A 26050-nucleotide genomic window follows, 5' to 3' on the forward strand; every position below is an offset into this window, starting at 1 on the left:
TATACAAGAAGTCAGGGAAGGCACTACTGATGACAGATGCTTGTTTTGGCTACGGTGGTGTAAATGAGAGCAACTCATTGAAGTTATTTACCCCCAGGGTAAATCTAGGGTAGTATCAGGCCTTCCATTTTGTAACTCTCACCTTTTTAGGACTTAAAATCTTTTTACCCTAATAAGAAGATTCTTCAGTTACCACTAGCCTACTCTGAATGTTTACAAACATTACTGCTTTCTTGTGGCATGAAGATTTGTTTCTAAAACTGACTTTTTGAAAAAGTAAAACACTTAACTACCATAATTGTTTCTCACACAAGTGAACACTAAAGAGTTGCTTTTTAAGATTGCATGACTACTGTATAAAACACTGGCTCTTGAAGTCAAATCATTAACTTTTAAAATTGATCCTAATAATTGATCTTGGTTTTGTGATGAGAATACTTGAGCTTTTAAACTAGAGCAGTACCTTTGGGAGTAAGGAGAATGGAAAGCCTAACTCTACTTTTTAGTAAATATCAGTTAAGTAAGTTAGTGTTCAGTGCCAGCATGTGTGGGTAAGCCAGTGTTTTCATAAGTTTTTGATTTAATGTTGGTGAAAGCTTCACTGTTGTGAAAAAATTACTGAGTTTGTGCAGATGTTTTTTTGTGATAGATCTATTATCCAGCTATTAGAAGATAAATGACTGATCTTTCCCAGTTTCCATGCCTCCAGAAAATTGAAATAAGAAGGGGAATATCATTTGGGCTGTATGATTAGGGCAGGTGGGATGGCCATTAATTTTGAGAGAAAGAAATCTTGGCAGGCATAGGCCAGTGCAACATATTATCAATCAAACCTCGATGCATTTCTTGTGATGACCCAGCACTCTCAGGTTTTTGCAGCGTTAATTAGAATTCATGACAAAACAGATGCAAGGAAACGTTTTGTACCCTTCATAATTTTATAGAAAATTTATTGTTATTAGAGGAACCATTTGCTTAGTGTGATTTTTTTCATTACCAGCTTGTCAACTAGCATAGATAATCTGGAGAAAATATGAACTCCATAGATTGGGTGTCACTTTTGTTGATGGTTCATGTAGTTTACCTTGGAGCGCAGCTAATGGCTGAAGTTCATAGCAGCAGCAGAGGGAAAACGTGGCAACCAGTGAAAGACAAATGAACCATGTTTATTGCTTTAATATAAAAAATACATAAATGGAAAGCTGCATTTGAATTTGACGAGCTCATTGCTAGTTTTGTTGGAGTGATTTATTTTTTCTCCTTATACACAAAAGCTGCTATTGACACAGTGAGATGGAAATTAACTGACTGATTTTTGGAAACCAATATTTTTTGGTTTTAAATTCTGAGTGGATCATTTTGTTTTAATTCTAAATGTTTTTATAGAATATTGATGCTTTAATACACTAAGATTATCAGCTGTGCCTTTGATGTTTACATATACAGGAAGATCATACTTTAGGGGAAATGGCTAGAACTAACTACAGAATGGTCCTTTTATTAGGGAAAAGTTAGAAAACTTGGATTCTTTTTTCTCTTGCTGTCTCTAAACTTTGAATATGCGTTTTAAATCCTCAATTCTTGTCTCTTATAATAAAACCTTGCTTTTGGAAAATGGAGAGAATAAAAAAAATCAAGTTAATCTAATATTTTCTTAAGTAGTGTGCGCATTACAGTAAGTGCTGTGCAAACCAACTCAAATAATTGGTTCATGAACTGTAAATATGACAGTTTCTGCTGACCTCCGCACATTCTTTGTGTTTGATGGTACACATTTAAGTTCTTATAGTGCTTTAAAAAAAACAACCCCAAAGTCCTGTGCTCTGTTATGGAGGTATCAGAAACATTAATGACTAGAGTATAGTCGCACACTTGCGTGGCTGACATATATCCAGATAACTATAGATATATTCCATGCATTTAAAATACAAGAGTGATGAATGTTCTAATTAAATATTTCTTTGCATCTAATAGAACAAAAATGCATGTTTCAAAAAGTATTACTTATTTTAAAATAAGGTAAAATTCCACTGCCCATTATATTAAATCCTGCAGAAGGCCCTGAGTGCATTAAAGCTGCTATGAATCTACTGCAGAGTGGATGTACAGATGGGCTCTGCACCACATGCATGTCCTCAGCACAAACTCTGTTGCTCATCTTGGGCTGAGGAGTGTTCTATAAAAGGACCACTGAGTCTGTAGTTATGCAGGTAAAGTGGCCAGCAACTCCTGAGTTCTCAGGACACATCAGCTTTCAGTAAAGTACAAAGGAGTTGATGGGTGATCATCAGCCTTTCTGCAAATCCAGCTTCTTATTTTGAACCCAAATATGAGTTTAGGAGCTTCACTTCAGGTACCATTCTTAAAAATTTTGGCCAACATTTTTAAGAAACCTCTCTGTATTTATACTACATCTAATCTACAATATTTTTTTGCCATCTCAGTTTTCAAACTAAGCGTAATATTTGAATATGCTGAGGTACAGCCTCGTAGTTTTAATACTAGTATAACAGAAGGTTATTAACTAGTCCTAACCACCAAATGAATAGAAATGTGTTTAATTACATGAATAATTACCTAACTTGTCTATTACATCTATGCAATAATAAAGCTTAATATAACAAAATTAAAAAATACTGAAAACACAAAATGACCTTTCTATATGTGATACAATAATTTTCTATTTTCTGTTGCAAGTATAATGCATTTTTATTTAGTTCTTACAAATAATAAATTCTTTGTGCTCTGGAACGCATTGCTTATTCAGTAGGTACAAGCACATGGGCAGGGTTTGGGACGATAAATGCAACTTCACGTTTAGACTTTTTAGTAATTCATAAAATTTTCCCACAGGATCTGAAACTTGTTTAGCATAATATCAAGATTATATTCTGAGGTGTTTTCTTTCAGTTGTAATGTTGGATGCATACTAATAGCCCAAATGTAGAGGAAAAATTTAACATGAATATCATTGTATTTAATATTTCTCAAGAAGTGCCATTTCAATAAACTCTATTTCTATTTAATTGCTTACTTCAAGTAATTGGGGAAATTTTAGAAGTTGAAATTCACATCCCCAGTGCTCAGATAGAACGACATTATTTGCTCCTGGAAAGCTGGATTGCAGGCATGCTAACTGCAAACATATCAGTTGCTTCATAAAGAAGTTTTATCATGTTAGATGTTTTGCTTAACATGTTCCTTGACATAAAGCAAATCTTATTTAAAGCAATTAGGAAAGGAAGAACAGTAATTCTTGACTCATTGACAAGTGCTATGCTGTGTGTAACTGATTTCCTGGAGGCAACTTAAGTATATACTGTATGGTGTTTGCTGTTCTGTTTTTTTTTTATTATTGAAGGTGATTATACCAATAGCTTTTTGGTTTCTGTAGCAAAGAAGTAGTCTAGAGGAGTCCAAAGTTCCAAATTAAAGTTATCACAAATTTATTTGATTAGGAGCTTGGAATTCCTGTGCTTTAAAATTTTGGAAATTGTTTTCTGGAATACATATGTTGCTTGTCTTTGAAGCTTGACGTCTTTCATAAAGTGACTTGCTGCCATTATTTCAAGAAGGATCCCCCACAAAAGTTTTTTCCTCCGTAGCACTTGAGAAACCCCACACCGGAGGAACCATGTGTTTGCAGATAATAGGTCTCTAGAATTTGTTCATTTAGTTTTTTCATGAAAACGAAATTACTTTCATAACCAAGAAAGGAGAAAGAAAGAACCATATGGCAAGGAAATTTTATATTATGTGTACATCGTGAAAATATTTATACTATGTTCCTAAAAATATATTGACACTGCTGGTGGCATAAGCATTCAACTTGTGCAACTTTGAAATTGGAGGGAGGAGGACAAATAACTTGTAGAAGAGTCTGGATGGACTCTGAGAAAATCCTCTGAGAAAATTGCTGAAAATATCTAACATATTCAAAAGGCATAACATTTGCTCTTTAGAAGTAATTTTATGAACCCCAGGGATAAGTCGCATTTGGCAGTGACTGTTTAGCAGTCAAGAGAGGGTGTTAGTTTCCATTATGTCAGAGAAATCACCCCACTTTCTCCTCCAATTTGGTCATGGAATGTTAATAAGTGCATGACACTATTTTGTATTTGTACTTACCGTTAACTTGCAGATAATGTGAAGTAAGTCTTGCATCTGATAAATTCTTTGTGAAACCATAGATTACCACCCCTACCCCCGCCAAAAAATCTCAAAACAACTCTTTTTACTAGCACTATATCTTCAGTGCTAGGGTTGAGATTAAATATATTTGTCTGTTTTGTTTGAAAAAAGGACATATTCTGCTAAATATACTGATTAATGCAATTATTCAGAATCCATTTTAAAATAAGACTCCACTTGTGTGACTAGAGGGGGAGTCTCTTTTTCTGGTTATCTTTTTGCATAATGGACATGCTTTAAAGTACTGAATTGCCAATACTAGTTCTAAGAATTGCCAGTACATACTCACGTATGGATCATCTGTAAAGAGAATCGCTGACTCTTGTTTTTATAATTGTTTTCTAGCTGGTGGCTGGGAGTGTGGTGATGGCATTTGAGGAAGTGTGCCCGGATAGAATAGATCTGATTCATAAGAACTATCGAAAGCTGTGTAATTTGTTGGTTGATGTCGAGGAGTGGGGGCAAATTGTTATTATCCATATGCTAACTCGATATGCACGTACACAATTCGTGAGTCCTTGGAAGGAGGTAAGTTTGTCTCTTTTTTGTTCTCAATAACCTGACAACAAAAATACTTTAGATTGTGTTGCTGTTCATGAAAATGCTTAGTTTCACCTTCATGAAGTGGATACTAGTTTGTAAAACTGACTTCTTTAATTAAAAAAAAAAAATTTGAAATCCTCAGTTAAATTTTTTTTTTTTTTGGACAGCATGAGAAATCTTCCAACTGTAACCACTTGCCTTCCTTCTGTACTCAGGGTGTGGGTGGATGAGTGTTCGTTCCCAATGGTGCAGCACTCTCCTGACAGCTGTGGGATTCTGACTGTAATAGCTCCACTCTCTACACTTTATGAAAAAGTTGATACTAAGAATTAGAAAACCTTTTTTTTGAAAATCTATGTTAGGAGCTTTGTTGTTTTGCTTTCACTGCCTGTCATAGCCCTTATAGCTGAAGGGTTCTTCCCCTATCTTGTGCAGAGTCCTTTTAGCCTTTTCAAACTGTGTTTGTGTTACAGTGCATTGAACAATATCTGCATTTTGACACATAATATATTTTATGCTGATGGCTTATGTACGTACCTGTGTTTTGAAATAAGACAGGTGTTAGTGAAGCACAGTAATTTTAGATGTCTAAAGCTCTTTATGCAAACGTATACCTGGAATGCTATTAGTATGCTATTTTTTTTTCTTGATGTAATATTGGTAACTGTCTACTTTTTTGTGCTTGCATTAAAAAAAGGTAGTATCCATATTTCATTGCTCTTTAAAAACAAAAAAGCAACATGCTCCAGCAATTAGTGATGCATATAACACCAATTTCAATTGGACTTTACTTCTGAAGAATAATTAAATAAAATTAAGTACTTTTTAAAAGAGTATCAGAAAACATTTTTTTAAATATGAGCAGTTCAGCAGTAGTAATACTGTAGTTTATTGTATGAAATCATTGAGTTACAGAACTTTAAATAACATTTCAATTTATGCATCTTTATAAATTTGAGTTGATTTTGTACTCGTTTATAGTGTTCGTTTTGAGATTGATGGAGTACAGTTAGGTACTTTTTGTCAGTTACTTTCGTCTTCTACATTATCACTGTGAAAGTACCCAGTAGGCTTAGTACAATTATGTACTTTCATAGTGATAAAGTAGAAGATGAAAGTAACTGACAAAAGTATCTCAAAACCAGTACTATAAAATAGTGTGAAATTAACTCAAAATTATAAAGATACACAGGTGTTTATACAGAGGTGTGTGGATATAGATAGCCCACCTTGCCACCTATATTGCCTATGCTATATTTTCTATTGTATTTATCTAGATCTAAATGTTTCTACCAGAGTTCTGCTAATACACCTAAATATACACATGCTTAGATATTATATTATATTATGTACACACCTTAGATATTTCAGTCATAAATATTAATTTATTAGACTGCCAATTCTTTTAAACTTGTGGTTTTGTGATTTGAACGAAGAGTGAGAGAGATGAGACCATCAACCTGATTATGACACATGACTTATAGCTAGGATTTGATCTTTTTGTAGGTACTGGAAGCTAAAATGCTATTATATATAACACACTTTTCCATCTAGCCCAAATACGTTTCATCCTATGTGTCTATATAGTCAGAATACGACACATACAAAAGTGTGTAGAAAGAGACTCTTCGGAGCAGGGATTATCTTTTTGTTCTGTGTTTGTATAGCACCATGCACAGTGGGTCCTGATCCATGGCTGGGACTCTAGGTGCTATGATAATACAAAAAATAATAAAAATTCTTCTGCATATGAGTTTTATGGTACATGGTGTGTTTTACCTGACATTCTAATTGTTTAAACACACATAGTAGCTTTAGAAGAATAGAATTGCATAGAAAAATATAATGTTAATTTGGATATGAAGTAAGCATACAAAAACGTAGATGTAGAGTACAGCCTGAGACTCATCCCTAACTATGTTGTTTATTGCAACTGCCTAGGTTTTTGTACCTTACGGTATGTAATAACTGTTGTTCAGAAGTCTTCTGATACACTGTAGAACTGCTAACAGCACTATTTAGTTAATATCTTTAGACAAGCAATTTTAACCATATTTAGCAGGCTGAGAGGTCTGACTGCAACTGCTTTGCTGGTAGGGAGAAGTAGTAAGGATTAGGAGATACCTGAGGGAAGCCAGCATTCCACAGCTGACTCTTCTTCTGCCTCATGACCCATTTGCAGAGCCCCATGCCCAAGACCAGTTAGACTTGAGATGCATCTCTCTGCCTTTCCCATCAGCCTATAAGGTTGGCTTCTTAGATGAGAAGATGGGACGGATGGCCCCTTTTCTCATGGAATATAGTTTCTCTCTCTGGTGCTGCTGTGATGAGTGGTGCCTTTATCCATTAGTCTAATCATTTAAAAACTCTAGTCTAAAGTGAAGGCATTTCCTTAAATTTACTAAAATATAACATTGTGCTTACTGTCTCCATGCTTTCAATATAGAAAAGCTTGAATAGGAGTAAGAGCAACATTTCAGTGTTACCACAAGAGCCATAACTCTTAAACAAATCAGATAATACATCTTATAATAATAATAAAAAAGTGTGCGTGTGTGTGTGGGGGGGGGGGGGGACAAGGGAATTGACCTATGCTTAATATATTTTAAATGGTCCTGACTAGCCTTAGAAACTTATGTCTTTAGAAGAATAGGGTGAGCAAGAATGAGTAGACTCTTTTTTTGTCTGGAAACAGTTGTGTTGTGTAATGGAGTGTTGGAGGCTTTTTTTGAGTAGTGGGAGAGTGTGGCTTAACATGGCATCACTCCAATGTTTACAATGGAGAAAAGACAATATAACTATTTTAAGTGAAAGCTCAGAATTTATATTTATGGGCATTACTATAGTCATCATCGTTGTAGTAAGAGTTGTAGAATGCAGTAAAAACTTCTGAGACTGTAGTGTCATAAGGCTCTGTTGAGACTCCCTAGAGGGTATGTAGTGTTAAATGGCTTAACTTTTTTCATTCCTTTGCTTTTGAGGTCTTGTCAAATATGTTGCGTGCAGCAGCCTTAACTGATAAATAACATAGTATTTATGTGTAACGAAGAGTGAATCAGGAAACAAAAAAATATTTTGAAGCAGTCTACATAGGGCACACACTTTTTTTTCCCCTTTGCTTCAATGTTCAAACTCAATATTTCCTTCCAAACTTAGCTAAGAGACTATATTCCTCATGGGGAATTATCACTTCCAAAGTCTTAAATTTTTGTTTGGCCAGTTTAAAAAAATCAATGGTGGTGAGTTTAAAGATTTTTTTTTTTTTACCTTTCAATTAAACTCTTCTCCTTTTCCCATACTCAAATGACCTGAAGAGGTTTTCCTCCAAGTTTGCAAAAGTATTCACCTCTGGGATATTCATACAGAGTTTGATTTAGGTACATGGGAGTTTTGCTGTTGGTTTCAATGGGAGCATTTCAAACCCCTCATGTAGGTAATGAGAACCCCACAAACACAGAATGAAAAGGTTGATCTTAGAAGTAGAATTCTTGAACAAATGAACAAAGTGTTACAATAGAAGTTTGTACATAACCGTATCTCATAGCTTTTGCTATCTACTAAAGCTGTAGCTCTGAATATATAAATACACTATATTCATGTAATTCCCTGTTCATGTCAATGTCATTGTTTGATATGACAAGTATTCAGTGTTGCAATTTTATATCTTCAGTTGACTGTGCTGTTTATTTTTTTAAACAAGTTTTACTATAATAGTTTTTACAAAGGATGCTCTTTAGTTTATATGGAGATTTAACTATTCTCACACTTTATTTTTTTAAGCAATTTAATAAACCTTTTTTAGCTAGAGTGAATTTGGCTCAGCCTGCAGCAATTAAATTGCTTTTATTAAATAGTTGGTCATTTTTAGCTTGCCTACTCCTTCTGATCTTTTAAAGGTGATCTGAAAAGGGGGAAAAAAACCCCATTTTCATGCCCTACTTTTTACGGGTAAAAACTATCAGGGCAGTTGAGACTTCATACTCCTTTTCTTTATTGAAGATTTTCTTTATGGACTTAGCTAGTTGTATCAAAGGCTATTGGAAGGTTTCTCATCCTACTATAGAAGGGGTGGCATATTGAATCCTTAACAAAGATGGCATGTATGTCAAGTGTGTTAGATAAATGTGTTAACTAAGGAGGAAAAAACAAAGTGGGGGGGAAGGAAAAATAACCCCAGAAATAACTTTAAATAGGCTGAATAAAATTGACGTTTCCTTGAGTTCAGTTTCAGTTGCATTTAAGTCTGTGTATTTCCCATATTGGGGTTCAAGAGAACTTGATTTGAAGAAGCAGGTAAATCTTTTTTTTTTTTTTTTTTTTTTGAAGAGGCATGTTATTGTAGAGTACAGGAATTCAGTTTTCAATATTTTTCAGGTATACAACACTTCAAGAACCTTGCCTGCGTGTAATATATTTAGACTTGATAAAATTACCCTTGTCTGTCCTGATTAGCCTCACTTCAGAAATTTTGGTTAATACATTTTGTTCTTCAGCCCAGTGTCTCTGACAGTTTTGGATGTCTAGGGCTGCTTTCCTCTCTGCAGTTTCATGGAAGTGAATCAGCATTTTGGCACCTCTGTGCTCCTGTTTGCTGTGGCAGCAGACAGTGGCAGTTTTTGTTGCTCCCACCCTTATTCTTTCTGTTTTATCTTTTTTGGCCCAGATTTTGGGCAGTGGAGTAAAGTTCCTTCCTCTTCAGTGTTCTTCCTCCTCCCTGGATTGGTTAACCTGTTGGGGGTTTAACTCAACCCGAGCCTCTGTTGCATTATTTCCCTGCCAGCTCCTCTGCTCCTATACAGGCAAGGCAGTGTAGCCGAGAAAGCACTAGGTTAAATCCAAGCTGCTCTCTATTGGTGAGAAATCCTTCCCAGGCTTGGCATGTGGCCCATTATGTCCAGTCTTTACCCAGGCAACTAATCCTAATCCTGGTTTTGGGGCTATGAGTCAGATAGGTAAGTGGGGGTCCTCTACCCACCAAGGCAGCTGCAACTCCGCTGGGGGAAAGCTGGACTAGTGCAGAGCAGGAAGAGGCTCCAAAAGTGAGGACCACCCTGACTGCTCGACTCAGCAGGTAAGTCCTAGGCAGAACAAAGAGAGGAGGGTTGCAGGGTCTCAGTCCTGCCCACCCACCCAGTAAGCCTTAAAGTGGGTCATGAGCATCCTGGAGAAAGCAGCAGAGTTTCCAGTCAGACTTCCTTGCTCCTTCCCAAGCTGACCAGAAGGGCTCTGACAATGTGGTTTTCCTTCTTCTCCAGAAGGAAGGGGACCCAACAGGGGAGGATTCTGATTCAGACCTCTCAAGAGGACTTCAGGCCCTAAGGAAGGCAAGTCATGAGGGGCCTCACCAAAGCTGCGGCAGAGCTTTTACACTTCCAAAGCGTGCTGAAAAAGGTTAAAAAAATCAAAAAAGCTAAGAAAAAGCCCACAAAATCCAGGACATGAGATCTCTTCCTCCTTCCCCACCTCCAAAGAGGATGGCAAGCTATCTGGCTCTGAATCCAACAGGATGTGGGGAAAGATAAAGCAAAGGTTTTTTTCCCTCTATAACTTTCAAGAACCAAAACTCTACTACTGAGATCCTGACAGTCGATGTTGCTATAACATCCCTTGCCAAGTGTATAGTAGTTCCCTCAAAAGGAGAATTCTACCCACAAAATCCCTTGGATAGAAAAATAGAGGCCACTCTCACAAAGGACTTTGGAGTCTCCTTCGCTACCTCCAAGCATCCTTGGCAACTGCCTACTTTGCAAGAGCATCTTTGTCCTGGATTGGAGATTTCAAAGTCCTTAAGTACAGAGATCATCCTGACTTTGGCTCCACTTTAAAGAAATTCACCCTAGCCAAAAGCATTTGAGGCTGATACCACAACGTATGCAATGAGGTTCTCAGCCTGAGCCATCGCTTCTAGCTCAGTAGCCAGGCACCATCTACAGCTCTGACCCTGGAAGGTGGATATTTACTCTCAGCAGTTCGTATGCTTGGCCAACTCGTAGGCTCCTTCCTTTTTGGGGAAAAGCTGGAGAAAGTGGTGGCTGACATTGCGGCAAAATGCAAACAGTCTCACCCTTCCCCACTAAGTGCCCTCTGGAGAGAATATAGACTGGCTTGCAGACAGAGGCACTCCTAATCCTCTACAGAAGTGCCAGTGAAGGGACAACAGATTCTCTAAGGGAAAACAGTAAAATCGAGGTTCAGGGGGAAATGCTAACGGGATGAGCCCTCCCTCCCCTGCTACCCGAATCCACTTTATGACAAAGATCGCATAGGCCTGCACACAGCACTGAAGCTAGGGGGCAGAATTTCCCTTTTGCGGAGGAATTGCTTTCAGGAACCACAGACAAGTGGGCCAGAGTTACTCCCTCAAAGTGCACGCTCCACCCATTCCGTTCTTCATCCAATCACCCAGTTCCAAGAACCCTGTAAAACACAACTTGATCCAGAATGAAATCTAATTTTCTGGATATGGGAATTGATATTGTGTTCCCTCAGAAGAAAAGTTTTCTGGGTTCTATTCCACCTTTTTCACTGTGCAGAAATTGGGGGGAGGGGTATCCAAGCCATTCTCAACCACAAAAGGCTTAACAAATGGATGAAGAAAAAGTTTTGGGAGGAGACCCTGGCTTGTATAGTGTTTTCGCTGTTATGGGGAGATTCCTTTACTTCAATAAATCTAGTGGAAAGATATTTCCATATCCTCATCAGACCGTACCACCACAGACTTCCAAGGTTTGTGTATGACAGAAACATTATCTGTACAAACACTTCTGTTTAGCCTGTCATTGGCACCCAGTTTTTTTTTTTTTAAAAAGATGTTGGTAGTCATAATAGCCAGACTCAGATTACAGGGAACCCACCTGTACAGTTTCCTGGATTATATTGTGATAAGAGCTCTGTCGCAGTTAGCAGGGCCACGTCTCAGATGCTCCTCCAGGCACACCTTTTCATCATCAGTGGCAAGAAAAGTTCCCTTGTTCCATCCATCAGAATAACCCACCTGGGAGCAGAAATAGACACCTCAGTAGAAAAAAATTATCCATCAGTGGAAAGGTTTCAGAAAATCCAGGTATTTATTATCTTGCTCCAGCAGCAAGTGTCCTACTGTAGCTCTTTGCTTCAGACTGCTCAGAATGTTTGAAAGATCAATACGGGTTCCAACACAAGTGTTCAACTCCTTTCAGTGGTGGTCAGCCCATGACAGTGTCTGCAAAGGGATGCCCATTTGCCTTTGAGATCCTTTAGTCTTCACAACCAATGCCAGTTTGGTGCGCTGGAGAGCTCACTTAGAGACCCAAACAGCCCAGGGCTACTGGAGCAAGGAGGAAAAGGCTCACAGCATAAACCTTCTAGAAGTGAGAGTGGTAAAACTAGCTCCAAAAAGGTTCCAAATCAACCTAAGGGGGAACCACATCCTGGTTTGTCTGACATTATGACTGTCGTTACATATCTAAACAACGAAGGGGGGAACAAGGGGTGCGACACTACACGTAGAAGCAATGGAAATAATGAAGTGTGCAGAACAGTTCCTCCTTCCCATCAAAGTGCATTGGAACCAAAAGGCAGACTGGCTAGTAGATGCAGAGTCAACAACTCTGAGTAGTGCCTGAGTCCAAGAAGTTTTTGATCTCATCATTCAGATGTTCAGCCTCCTTTCAACTGACTATTTGGTAAATCATACGAATGCAAAGAGGCCAAAATACTTCACAAGGGAGGCAGACCCGAGAGCCATGGGGAAGATGCCTTATTGCACGGTTGGCTGCAGGGCCTACTTCATGCATTTCCATCCTTCCTGCTACTTGGAAAGGTGGTCCAGAAAATAAAAACAACAGGTGGTGGTAATTCTTATAACTCCTGGTTGGCCAAGGAGACTTTGATTCTCAGATCTAATAGAGCTGGAATCCCCACTCCAGCTTCCATGGAGACAGATAGCTTCATCTAACAGCCTGACTATTAGAAGGAGCTGCTCAAAGGTCTGTTTTGTCCTCCATACTTATTAAGACATTGCTTTTGTCTAGGAGAGAGCAACACTAAAAGCATATTCCTCTGTCTGGTCCAGATTCTACAACTGCTGCCAAGAACCCAGTGCAATTCCAGCCATTCTGGATTTCCTCCAAGAAGGCATAGACAGAGGAGGCCTTCAGCCCAGAACAGTTGCACGTCAGGTGTCTGCTCTTAGTAGCATGTTTATTTACAGGATCCTTGTGTTCCCTGGCAGACAATCCTCGGATAGCCAGAGTCTTTCAACCAGACCAACAGTCAGGGTACTGTTTCCAAAATGGGACCTACTGCTCGTTTTGAGGGTCCTGACTACCCATCCCTTCGAGCCTTTGACTTCAGTGTCAGCTTTTTATGTATCCAACAAGACTTGTTTCTTAGTGTCTGTCAAGTGTTGGAGCTGGCAGCCTTATCTATATGCTTGACTCTGTGTTCCACAAGGACAAGGTGGTGCTCAGGATACCTGAATCCTTTCTTCCTAAGGTAAACTCCTCTTTCTGCACTTCCCAAGAAGTTGTACTTCCTTTGTTCTGTCCAAAACCACAACGTCTAATGGAAAAGAAATGGGACACTTATGACCTGAATGCACTCCTGTATTCACACCATTGTAATGATCTTTGTACAAAATATGCCTTATTGAGGTGTCATTTGAAAACTAATAACTAGCTGGTCAATAATATCATTGTGAAATGCATGTAACATTATATGTAAAGTTATGAACATTAATTGAAATTGTCTGAAATGTGATTGCCAGATGAGTCTGGGTAAACCAGTTGCTCAAAGACAAAGGACCAGCTGATGCCTTTAGCCCAGTGTCAGCAAAACTGGAGGGCAATAAACCGTCAAGTGGGCATTCTTTGGCAAGGGAGGGGGACAGGAACAGATTGAGCTGCATTTTAGCAAACAGCACAGAATCCCTTTCACCACCTGACTGCTTGTCTCCATCCTCACAACAGGATCAGATTTTATCTAGGGATAATCCTCAGGAAAATGCATTTCAAAGGATGACTAAACTACAAAAGTGAGGGGTAAAAACACCCCAAGTTTTCTGTCCCTATTCATCTCTCTCTTTCACCAAAGAAGACAAAAGAAACAGCCTTTGGATTTTGGGAGTAGATACTAGCCTGAAAATATGGTCAGCAGTGTTATCGGGAACATGTGGGTAGGGTCTTTCACTTTGAACTAAGTCTAGTTTTTTAAATTTTAGTACTAGGAAACATTTTATCTTTTTCTCTTGTGACCATTTCTGACTTCAATGCAACTAATCCAGTGTTGTGAACAGTGTGGGTAACTCCATTTAGGGTAGAAAACTGTTGTATATTGATCCCTTTAGAGGGCTGGACCGTGCAGAACACACGTTTTGGGGGAAAATCTGGGACTGAGTGGGTTGCGGGGGGGAGGGGGGAGGCTCCCTGCAACTTGTAACCAAGGCTGGTGGAAGCCAGGGTATGTCTGATGTGATTGGTAGGCTACAGCTATACGCAGACACATGGGGTGTTATCTGAATGCTGGAAGGCTGTTTGTGAGTGGCCCAAGTTGGGAGCTACAGCAGCAAAGCGTTGGGAGGCACCCAGGTTTTCAGGGCAGGAGTGACACAGCCCTCACTGGTCTGGATTGCACCCTGGAATGTTCTAAAACCTTAAATGTCAGAAGAGCCTTAAAAATCTATCTCAAGCATATAGAGACCATGAGAATATTGGGCTCTTTATTTACAGTAGAACCTCAGATACAAATACCTGAGTTATGAACTGATCGGTCAACCCCACACCTCGTTTGGAACTGGAAATAGGGAATCAGCAGCAGAGACCAAAAAAAAAAAAGCAAATACACTACAGTACTACGTTGAACATAAATTACTGAAAAATGAAAAAAGGAGCATTTTTCTTCTGCATAGTGAAGTTTCAAAGCTGTGTTAAGTCAATGTTCAGTTGTAAACATTTGAAAGAATAACCATAACGTTTTGTTTAGCGTTACGAACATTTCAAAGTTACGAACAATCTCCATTCCCTAGGTGTTTGTAACTCTGCAGTTCTCCCGTATGTCTTTCCATGAAAAATGCTAGGGATTTAGAGCTTCCAAGTCCTCCATTGCTAGGTGGATTCGATTATATATTATAGAAGCCTACAAATCATCAGAGGTTCCTGTCCCAGCAGGGATCAAAGTCCACTCCACAAGATCTTTAGCAACCTAATGGGTGGAAAGAGCAAGTGTTTCCACCTCGGAAATTTACAAAGCGGACAATTGAAATAGAGCACTTAGGCATTATCAGCTGGGCTTTGGGTGCATGCCCAGTTGATAATGCCTAAGTGCTATGACTGTGTATGTACGAGTAACATCTCTTTGGAGCTCTCAGCATGTTGGGCTCTGATGGTTCATATATGCTTAGTGAAAACTTATACCTTATTGATACAAAGATGTGGTTGCTATTGTTTTGAAAATTTTATTTCACATTTTCGTATAGTCTATGAACTGTTAGATGGCACCCATAAAAAATATATTTTGACGAACTGCTAACTTCAGTGAAATTTGATTTATGGCTCTAAGTTTACTACTACTTAACTTTATTAAGCTCTGTACCTCTTATTTTAAGATCAGAAAAATAAAAACAATATAGAGGAAAAACCTTGCATGCCAAGTACAGTCATTTGATTTAAAAAGGTTTCAGAGTAGCAGCCGTGTTAGTCTGTATTTGCAAAAAGAAAAGGAGTACTTGTGGCACCTTAGAGACTAACAAATTTATTAGAGCATAAGCTTTCGTGAGCTACAGCTCACTTTATCGGATGCATTTGGTGGAAAATACAGTGGGGAGATTTATATTCTCTGAGTGTGTATATAAATCTCCCCACTGTATTTTCCACCAAATGCATCCGATAAAGTGAGCTGTAGCTCACGAAAGCTTATGCTCAAATAAATGTGTTGGTCTCTAAGGTTCCACAAGTACTCCTTTTCTTTTTGATTTAAAAAATAATTCAAGTGGATTGTCTGGAGTTCCCATTTTTCATTTTAGATTGAAATAAAATTGTTTTGCAATAAAGCAGCTTGTCTGAAAATTAATTGCTTAAAATAAGCAAAATGCTAGATAATGAGGTGTTGAGGTAAAATATTGTCCTAAGGCACCCAAGTCTGTTTATAAAGGTGTGTTTATAGAAGGTAAACAGTTTGCATTATCCTATGGGCTGGTCTACACTACACGGTTAGGTCAACATAAGGCAGCTTGTGCATGCCCTCCAGCCTTCCGCCCGCTGATATAAGTGCTCTAGTACACCAACAAAATAATTCCACCTCTATGAAAGACACACGGTTTATGTCTGTGTAGTTAGGGCGACCCAGTGTCTGTGTGGTCACTGTCTCCCTTACATCGGTTGTCTTGTCAATTTCATGGCAGGAGCAGTGAAATTGACAAAAAAGCTGCTCCCTAGAAGAGAAGGGTGGCTGGACCCTGTTGTCAAGTGGGAGCTGGGGTGAGAAGCCTGAGGGGCTTCCCGTACTCCCAGGTGGCTTTAGACCTCACTCCCAGCTGGGAGTTGGGTGAGAAGCCTGAGCTGGCAGCCTTGTCAGTTTCATGGCTTGGTGAGCTATGAAATTGATAAAGCTGGCGAGCTCCTGGTGGAGGACAGGAGGGAGGCAGGAGAAGCTGGGGTTTCTGGACCCTACTCCCCAGGGGTGAGAAGCCCCAGGCGGCTTCCCCCTGCTCCTGGTGGGGAATGGGGAATGAGGAGGGGGGGAAGCCCTCCAGGAGCCTGGGAGCATATGGGACAGCCAGGCTCCTGTAGGGAGCTGCCAGACCAGGATCTCAGCTCCCCATACTTCCCCTCTTAGGTCAGTGGAAGTGCTCCTGGGGAGGCCACTCACCACCAACCCAAGGAGGGTAGTTTGGACATGCACCACCATAGTAATTACTGTGGTGGTTGTAAGTCTACCTAATATAGGTATGTTTAAATTTGTAGTGTAGACATCCCTGTGTTTTTTATATTAAAACACAAAAAATTTATAAGCAGTAATTTACGGTGTCTGTGATTGAGACTTTTTTAACAAAGTTTTTAAACTGGATGGATAACTGCAACAGTTTATTGGATTACTTGTATGCCGCAATAAGTTATAATGTCAATGTAAGACTATAAACTAATTGTCAGGCTTCTGCCTGTGCCAACCCAAAAATGCTTCACGATGGTACAGTTTAGATAACGTTTGCTTCCACTGTCACGTGCTTGAATTAACTGGGACTTGGTCCTGCTTTGAGCAGGGGGTTGGACTAGATGACCTTCTGGGGTCCCTTCCAACCCTGATATTCTATGATTCTATGAATGGAAAATTGGTCTTTCTGGCTATTCAGCAATTAAATTTAGTAGAAATACCTTTTAAAAATTAGTTGATGTGTGTACCTTTTGTCAATAAGTTCTCAAATGAACACATCATACAACAAGGCATCTTGTGTAGTGGAAGAGATTTTTAATTTAGTTTATTTGCCTCATTATAGATTAGTATTTAAGTTGTTTATATGTAAATGTACGATTTGAGGAACAATTAAGCGTTGACAAAGTAGATTGCAGTCATATCAATTGCAGTGCATTTTCCATAATTTTTCTAACTGACATCTTTGATGATAAATAGTGGATGCCAAGTCAAAGCCGATTATACAGTGCACTAGGAATTCATGGTGCTGTCAGGGAGAAGACCGATTGACTTTAAATTTACATATTAATGAGAAGATTTGTTAAGAGGGTGCTTGACTATAGAAAATAACAGCATATTTATAGGGCACGACATTTTACAAATAAAGCTGATGCAGGAAAATGGAAATTAAACCTTTTAGATTAATAAATTCAAGACTACTAAAATGCATATTTGCATTTTCATTTTCTTAAATTTACCTTACTCTCTTAGTAATGTGGTTTTCCCTTTTTCAAGGGGGGTCCACTAATCCTCAAAGACTAATGCTTTAATATTTTGAATTAAATTTTTCTTGTATCATTAGAAAACTTAAAACTACAAAGAATGTTTTTTTAAATTTATAATTGTGAGGGAAAACTTCCTTTTTTAGAACAAGGTTGTTTTAATTATGATACAGGTCTAATATAAAAATTTGTTTTAGTGATGTATATTAAACTTTTGTGACAGTATAGGATCAGTAATTGTATTGATAAGCACTGTGTTGGAAAATGTTTTCTTAGATGAAACTTCAGTTTTCAGTATCTAAGTGTAACAGCTTAAACAATATTCAGTAATTACTCCAGATGATCAAATCTTTATTTTCTGTGACATTTTAAAAATAAAATCCAAAGATTTTCGTTTTATGTAAAGTGCTAATTATGCTCTTTGATATGTGGGTGCTCCACATTGCGCACTTTGTAAAATTGAGTAATAAACATACGTAAACGGCAATTTTTATTTTTTTCTCTGAAGAATAGACAGCAAATTTTACTCATATATTTGAGGACACAGTAGAATTACGGGGATACTTGATATTATCTTAGTAGTTAAGATTATTTTCTAAAATGGGCCTAAAATAGACATACTTTTCTGGATCCCCTCTTCCCCTCCACCCAGGTGTCCTGTGGGTGTGAAACTTCACACAAGGCTACATTTTTATGCCCTTTGAATTTTCTATGTATCTTTGTTTGGTTTCTCTTAATAAATTTTTAATAGGAAGTCTTTGAATTTGGGGTCTTGCTGAAACTTTTCCTTGGCATTTCTACTTTTCATGACTGACCATTATCTCTTAAACACTATCTACAAAAAACTTAGACAAGGTGGGTGAGGTAATATTTTTTATTGGACCAACATTTGTTGGCTAAAGCAATGTTGCCAACTCTCATGATCTTGTCATGAATCTCATGATAATTAGTGAGTCAAGTGGATGTATGATGATTTGAGCCTTCATTCTGAAAGGAAAAAGTTGGTTTCTAGCCCTCGTGGCTGTGGAGAAAGTTTTAAAACATGACCCCCAGTGTACTCTAGAGGCTCAGAAAGCAAATAAAAACAACACCCAAACTATTATTGTTACAGAATCTCATTATTTTAAAGCCAGTCTCGTGATTTTTGGTGAAACTCATTCATGATTTTTGGACATTTGGAGTTGGCAATACTGTGAAAGAGACAAGTTTTCAATCTACATAGAGCTCTTCTTCATATCTGGAAAAAGGACTCTGGCTATATCTACACTGTGTAGGACCCATGAATTTGGAAAGGTGTGTTGTGAGGGGTATGGATCATTGTAGCAGTGGAGTTGTCTGTAGGTTTTGTATGTGTTGTTATGGCAGGGTCTGGATTCATGGGTCTTATGCATGCCTATCACAAATTGTGGTGTACCTCATCCAGTGCACTAAATGTCCCATAACTATGTTGGTGAAAAAAGACAATCACTATGCCCTTGAATGAACTCTCACAGAAAAATGATACAAGACAAAAACACTTTATCACCTGTGGGTGAACAATTTTTCACAAAAAGGTCATTCTGTATCTGATCTCTAGCCTCATCCTTAAAGGAAACGTGCACATCATCTTCAAAAGACGAGCCTGGGAGCTTAAATTCATAAGTTTGCTAAACACTAAAAATCACGTCTTAATAAAAACATTGGATTTATGGTTTATTACAACAATCTGTACACAGGAATGGCCATATTGGGTTAGATTAATGGTCCATCTAGCCCTGTATCCTATCTTCTGACAGTGGCCAATTCCAGGTACTTCAGAAAGAATGAACGGGACAATTATCAAGTGATTTAGCCCATTGTCCAGTGCTAGCATCTGGCAGTCAGAGGCTTAGGGACACTCTGTAGTCCAGTGGTTCTCAAAAGGGGGGGTCAGGACCCCTCAGGGGGTTGCAAAGTTATTACATGGGGGGTTGCGAGCTCTCAGCCTCCACTCCAAATCCTGCTTTGCCTCCAGCATTTATAATGGTGTTAAATATATTAAAAAGTGTTTTTAATTTATAAGGGGGGGTCGCACTCAGAGGCTTGCTATGTGAAAGGGGTCACCAGTACAAAAGTTTGAGAACCACTGCTGTAACCCATTAACTCCCTTCCTTTTTTGTCCTATGGCTGCCGAGGTTAACAGACCACTTCATCTTGAATGTTCTTTTACAATGCATGTTAACTACTTAAGCTAAACAATCTGTTACAATTTGTATTTCACTGTGAGTACCTTCCCCAGACCTGAAGAAGAGCTCTGTGAAGCTTGAAAGCTGCTCTTTCTCTCACCAACAGATGTTGGTCCAGTAAAAGATACTACCTCACCTACCTTGTCTCTCTAATTCCTGGGACCAACAAGGCCAAAACAACTCGGCATGGAAAAAATTTGGTAGAGATTCATCCTTAATAGATCTGGTGCCACAGGTTTTTGTTTTGTCTTCTGTTTTTTTCCCTATTTTTGTGTTTTTAAATCTTGGATTTAGGGTCACTTTTAGCTGTTCATATTACAATTCAAAGTTTTTGCTGTGTATACAAACCTGATTGATTGGGGAGCAGGCATGCACAAATCTGACTGATTGGGTAGGTAGTGCATATAAAAACCTTCTGAACTGATTTCATCCTACAGTAGAGAAGGTTCATGTGCAGCTGTGCTTCTGCCTCACCCTTACTAGCCCCAACTCCAAAATAAGCATTAAAAAATCCTAAGAAATTAATACAGGAAAAAAATTCATTGCGAAGTGGTTGCTATGTCAGCAACCAACCTGATGCAAGTCCACAGAAGTGAGAAAATGAAAAACTATCAGTGCATACTTCCAACCTACACGCATGCCTTATCATTTACCACAACTTCCATACATCAAACCTTATTTCTTTACTCCTAAGGGTTATCAGCCTTTTATCACCCCTTTTAACTGACATCCTGCACACAACCCTTTAACAAAGTACTCTTTTTCAGCACAGCCAACTACTGCAATACTAATCCATAACTGCTGGCTCTGGGGGAGAAGAATAATCTACTAGAGATGTGTATACAGAATGGTGAAAAGGGAGATTATGAAAGTTCACCCAATACAGTATAAAGGACATTTTTTGAATGCTTCCATTTGAAGCCTTCTGTAGTCTTTAAATGTTAGAGTATACTGCATAAACTTTTAGAGCTCTTTAAAAATTCAAGAGCTGAAATGTATCTTGGACTTCCTCAGGTTGATCTTAAATCGGAGGATGGATGGATACCAACTTGAGCATATGGGATAGGTAGTATTCTTACAAACAGACAAGGCTTTTCTTACGGTGACCAGATATCCTGATTTTATAGGGACAGTCCTGATTTTTGGGTCTTTTTCTTATATAGGCTCCTGTCAAAGTTCCTTCCCCATTTTGAACTCTATGGTACAGATGTGGGGACCTGCATGAAAGAGCCCCTAAGCTTATTCTTACCGGCTTAAATTAAAACTTCCTCAAGGTACAAACTTTGCCTTGTCCTTGAACCCTATGCTGCCACCACCAAGCATGTTAAACAAAGAACAGGGAAAGGGACCACTTGGAGACGTCTTCCCCCCCAAAATATCCTTCCAAACCCTACACCCCCTTTCCTGGGGAAGGCTTGATAAAAGTCCTCACCAATTTGCATAGGTGAACACAGACCCAAATCCTTGGGTCTTAAGAACAATGAAAAAGCAATCAGGATCTTAAAAGAAGAATTTTAATTAAAGAAAAAGTAAAAGAATCACCTCTGTAAAATCAGGATGGTAACTACCTTACAGGGTAATCAGATTCAAAACATAGAAAATCCCTCAAGGCAAAATCTTAAGTTACAAAAAGATACAAAAACAGGAATCTACATTCCATTCAGCACAGCTATTTTACCAGCCATTAAACAAAAGAAAATCTAACTCATTTCTAGCTAGATTACTTACTAACTTAACAGAAGTTCTGAAAAGCATTCTTGACCTAGTCCCGGCAAAAGCATCACCCAGACAGACAGACCCTTTGTGTCCCCCCGTCCCCCCCGCTTTGAAAGTATCTTGTCTCCTCATTGGTCATTTTGGTCAGGTGCCAGCAAGGTTATCTTAGCTTCTTAACCCTTTACAGGTGAAAGGGTTTTGCCTCTGGCCAGGAGGGATTTTATAGTTCTATATACAGAAAGGTGGTTACCCTTCCCTTTGTATTTGACAGCTCCTTTTACCCTCTACCGCCGTCCTGATTTTTCACGCTTGCTGTCTGGTCACCCTAGCTTTTCTAGATCTAGCTAAGCCATGTTTTGGGGAAAGAAACATCATTAGATTTGAAGTCCAAAGATTCCTTCACCGAACAAAATCTAGATGATCGATTAAATTTCATGCTGGATTGCTTTTCATACCTATGTGTAAATTTTTGCATGAATTACCCAAAGTAAGAAATAATATCCAAATAAATGTACTAAGAATCACATTCTGCCTTGTCTGAATTGTTTGCTGTGGGGAAAGCATGTTTCTAAATAGAAAAAAATCAATTCATAAAACAGTCCTTTCCAATTTTAGTCAAGGAAATCACGTGTGATTTGGGTGGGAGAAAATGTTAGTTGTCTTGGAAACTAACCTGAAGTTTGGTTGGCTTGTTTTGTTGAATTTATTTATGGGGAAAATGCACAAATACATGGGTACAAAGTAATTGGTAAACAGATATCCGTTGATATCTTGTGTGATTTTTCTTTTTTGATTACATGTAGAATTAAACTGACTGCGAGTTTGGAAGTTTTCTTTTGGGATTGTATTACTAGGAACATTTTTACTTTTGCATTCATCTGGAGCATTGAATAGGGAATCATCCATTTTGGATCATACGGTTGTATCCCTCATAATCAGTTTCCTGTGATAATGGGATGGGGTGAGTTGAAGGAGTGAGGTTTGTTGTCTTCATAACCTTCTTACAAATTGAAGAAAATAATCTGGGCAGTGTGATCTTTATATAGGAGTGACTCGTGCGTGCACACACTTAATAAATAAGTATACTCGGTGGTGCAAGTAGGGCAGTACGGTCCAGTATGCCATACCATTAAGATATTTTTTGCCGGCACACTGTACCGGAAAGACATAGGAGCAGAACATGGGACTGCCAGGAGGCCCCACACCAGCAGCTCCTCTGGCACGGCTGTACTCCCCCCAGCCCTTCTGCGCAGCTGTGTCTGTCTGGGGTCTGTATAGCCCCACCGGAGGACAGGGCTGGAGGCGGGGCTGAGAATGGTACAGCCGCGCTGGAGGAGTTGCAGGCGTGGGGCCACCCGGCGTCCCCATGTTCTGCTCCTTTCACCACTGTGGTTCCAGAGAGCACTGCGGTTCAGAAGTCTGTATTCACATCCAGCACTATGGTATCTAAGCACTTTCGACTTTTACTCCAAGTGTGTTATTTGTATTGCAGTAATGTTTAGGAGCCCAGGTGATGAATTTTGTGCTATGCCAAGTGGTCCTTGACCCAAAAAGCTTATTCTTTTATGATCTCAGCTGTATGTGAGCTACTGCTGTATTGCCAACCTCAAATGCTCCAAACTCATGAGACTGGCTTAAAAATGAGGTTTCTGTTTTGTGTTTTTTTAAATTGTTTTATTTGCCTTTAAGGTTCACTTGTGTCATATTTTCAACCATGAGAGCTAGAAACCTTTTCTTATTATTATTATTATTAATAATAATAATAATACAATAAACAATAATTAATAAAATCACTTCCAGCTTCAGTTTCTGGATACAAAACATCAAATATCAGGACACTCAAATTGTGAGAGTTGGCAACACTGTGGGGAGTAGAGGAGGGAGAAGAAACCAGACTTTTAATTTATTATTGATGAATAGGCCTATATCTTTGATAGTTTTTGACAATATTCCTAGATCTGCAAATGTATGTTACACATGGAATTGCAACTTTGTTAAAAATTAAGACTATATGTGCATTGTCAATAGACAAATTCTGACCTACATTAAGATAAAGAAAAAGATGTGCATTATGGCTTGTTTTACTCAGGGTTTTTTTCCTTGTCACCTCCATCTTTACATATGCATAGCACAGGGAAAATCAAATGAATACTACAATCACGGAGCTACTGGTATGTAGTTATCTAAGGCATTTGAAAAGATTTTACTAACATTTTATGTGATGTAAGTACTAAAATATATTACATAGGTTGGTGTTTTTTTAAAAAGCTTATGAATATAATTATATATTTTTTACAAAGCAGCACATTTCTTACATTTGTTTCAACCAAGAGGATTCATGGTATGTGCAATTGTCTTCTCCAAGAGACTATTGCACTTCAAACATGCTCATTTTCCATGTTCCTTGAAGACTGTGGAGTCTGCTCTCGTAGCCCAACTGAATATCAAATGCATCACCATGCTATGTTGGCAGCTGGCACTTCCATTGCAGCTGGAGCTGATAACACTGCTTATAATTAAGGTTGCCTGACGCATCCCATTATATGACTCTATTTTCAGTTGCTTATAACTTTGCCAAACTCTAACCATTTCAACAAAAAGTTTTCGTACTAGGTGTCTGCTTCAGACTGTTCTTGTTTTTGAAAACTTCAGACAAAATGGTTCAGCCTGTGACCGACATGGCAGTTTCCTGCAATATCCTTGAAATACTTTATTGCATTAAGCTTATGTATTATTGTGGGTTGGGATTGTATGTAACCTCTCTGGGGGGGACATGTCATGTGAGGCCTGGCAGTTCAAAGGACTTTATCAAAAAAGTGCCAGATGAGAATGGATTTTTGGACAACAAGTGTTATGAAATTTCCTGGGGAATATCTAGGGGAAATGCAAATTTCCCACCACTGGTTATGCAAAACTCTTGCTCTTTGAAGCTACACCCTTATGTGAGGGTCTTTGCTGATTATCTGTTCCTGGAGAGTGGAGATCAAAAGTCTGAGCCATGTAAAGAAATGGATGAAATGTCTACTTGGTTGTTCTGGTTCTGGATTTGAGACACTTATGAACTTATAACATAGGGAAAAACCCAGTTGTGGGTTTTGAAGGAATAACACCTGCCAGAATTTGAGATTTGATTTGTGGGGGGGGAGGTGTGTGACCTCTGTAAGTTTTTTGTTTTTTTTTTAAAGTAATGCTTTCACCTTAAGAATAAATGTGCTTGCTTAGAAAGAGATCTGTGGCAACCGGCAACTGCTAGCAATTACACTGTTCATAAGCTTTGGAGAGAAAGCACAGATGGTGGCCTGTGTAGGCAGTCGGGTGTACTCGAAATATCAGTGTCGGAAGGGAACTGTGCAGCCTGGAAAAACGCCAATCAGGAGGGCATGAGAAGCTGGTATCTGCCCAAGAGAGGTGACAGCTGGGAACCAGAAGCCTAAAAGTGAGTGCCCAGGACTAGTGGACCAGGAAGGGGAATACAGGTGCAGTTGCCCTGAAACTGTGACATAGCTGTTTTTGAGATAAAGGCGAGGAGCAAATATGTTTTGCCCACTTTAAAAGAAATTCAGGTAACCTTTTCTTTGAGAAACTTAAACTTAAGTGGCTCCTCCCCGCCCCCGCTCCTCCCCGTACTTTGGAGCAGGGACTTGAAATTTGGCAGGAGGTGACCTTTGTGTCAGGGATGTGCCTTTTGATGTTCCTGTAATATCTGACCAAATTGACCAAGTTACAGACTTAGAAAAATCTGTTTGCACATGCTCAGTTGACATTTGCTAGGCCTTTGCAACTAAAATCCCCAGTGATTGTTTGTACTGGATATGTTATAATTTGCATGGGGTGAGCAGGAATTTTTCTGCAATAGCAGTTCCCAGCTAGTCCATTCATGCCACGCAGTGTCTGGGCACCAGAACTGAAAGGAGGGGATGGGGGAGACTTTCTTCTGTGCTCTCAGTGCCTTCCCTGCTAATGTCCAAATAGTGTGGAGAAGGACGTGATCTGAATTGCATGCAGAGGGAACAAGTGCTGGACTGGGGGTGGGATAATGGAAGACTGGGACTAGAGGTGGGTTGCTGGTGGGAGGAGATAGGGACTAGTTGGGCATGGAGACTAGGACTGGGAACCAGTGAGTTTTGGAGAAAGAGTTTGATGCACAGAAATGCATCTGATGAGGAGTGAGGGTGCAGGGATGGAACTGGGACTGGCTGAGCAAAGAGTGGGACTGGGAGCTAGGTGTGTGGGGACACTGAAATTGAATGAGGAGCCATGGACTGAGAGGATGAAGTGGGTTTGGGGAATAGGGTATAGTGGTAACTGGATGCTTCAGGGAAAGAGACAGAGCCCTGGGAGGGGAGAACTGGGACCGACTGGGCAAGGAGAGTGAGGATTGGGAGCCAGAGTAGAGGGGAACTGGGAGCTATGGTGGCTAAGACTGTAATGGGGGATTGTGTGTAGGGGACTGGAATAGGGCACTTGGAGTGGGGGACTAGGACTGGCTGGCTGGGCAAGAAGACTGGG

General features: G+C 39.1%; 1 protein-coding gene across 6 annotated transcripts in view; it reads left to right on the top strand.

Moving 5' to 3' along the window:
- Nucleotides 1–26050, top strand: part of AP3B1 (adaptor related protein complex 3 subunit beta 1) — a 334397-nt gene that overhangs the window by 134489 nt on the left and 173858 nt on the right. For 5 of the 6 annotated variants that reach the window (XR_006281799.1, XR_006281800.1, XM_038401874.2 and 2 more), the window contains exon 7: nucleotides 4537–4719. The exons of the other annotated variant lie outside the window; for it this stretch is intronic. Coding sequence is in view for 3 of the 5 variants with exons in the window: in XM_038401874.2 (XP_038257802.1) it covers nucleotides 4537–4719 (183 nt within the window). In the remaining 2 variants the exon portion in view is untranslated. The remainder of the gene's footprint in view (nucleotides 1–4536; nucleotides 4720–26050) is intronic. 6 annotated transcript variants of the gene reach the window in all.

This window comes from Dermochelys coriacea, chromosome 5, assembly GCF_009764565.3.
Source record: "Dermochelys coriacea isolate rDerCor1 chromosome 5, rDerCor1.pri.v4, whole genome shotgun sequence".
NCBI lineage: Eukaryota > Metazoa > Chordata > Testudines > Dermochelyidae > Dermochelys > Dermochelys coriacea.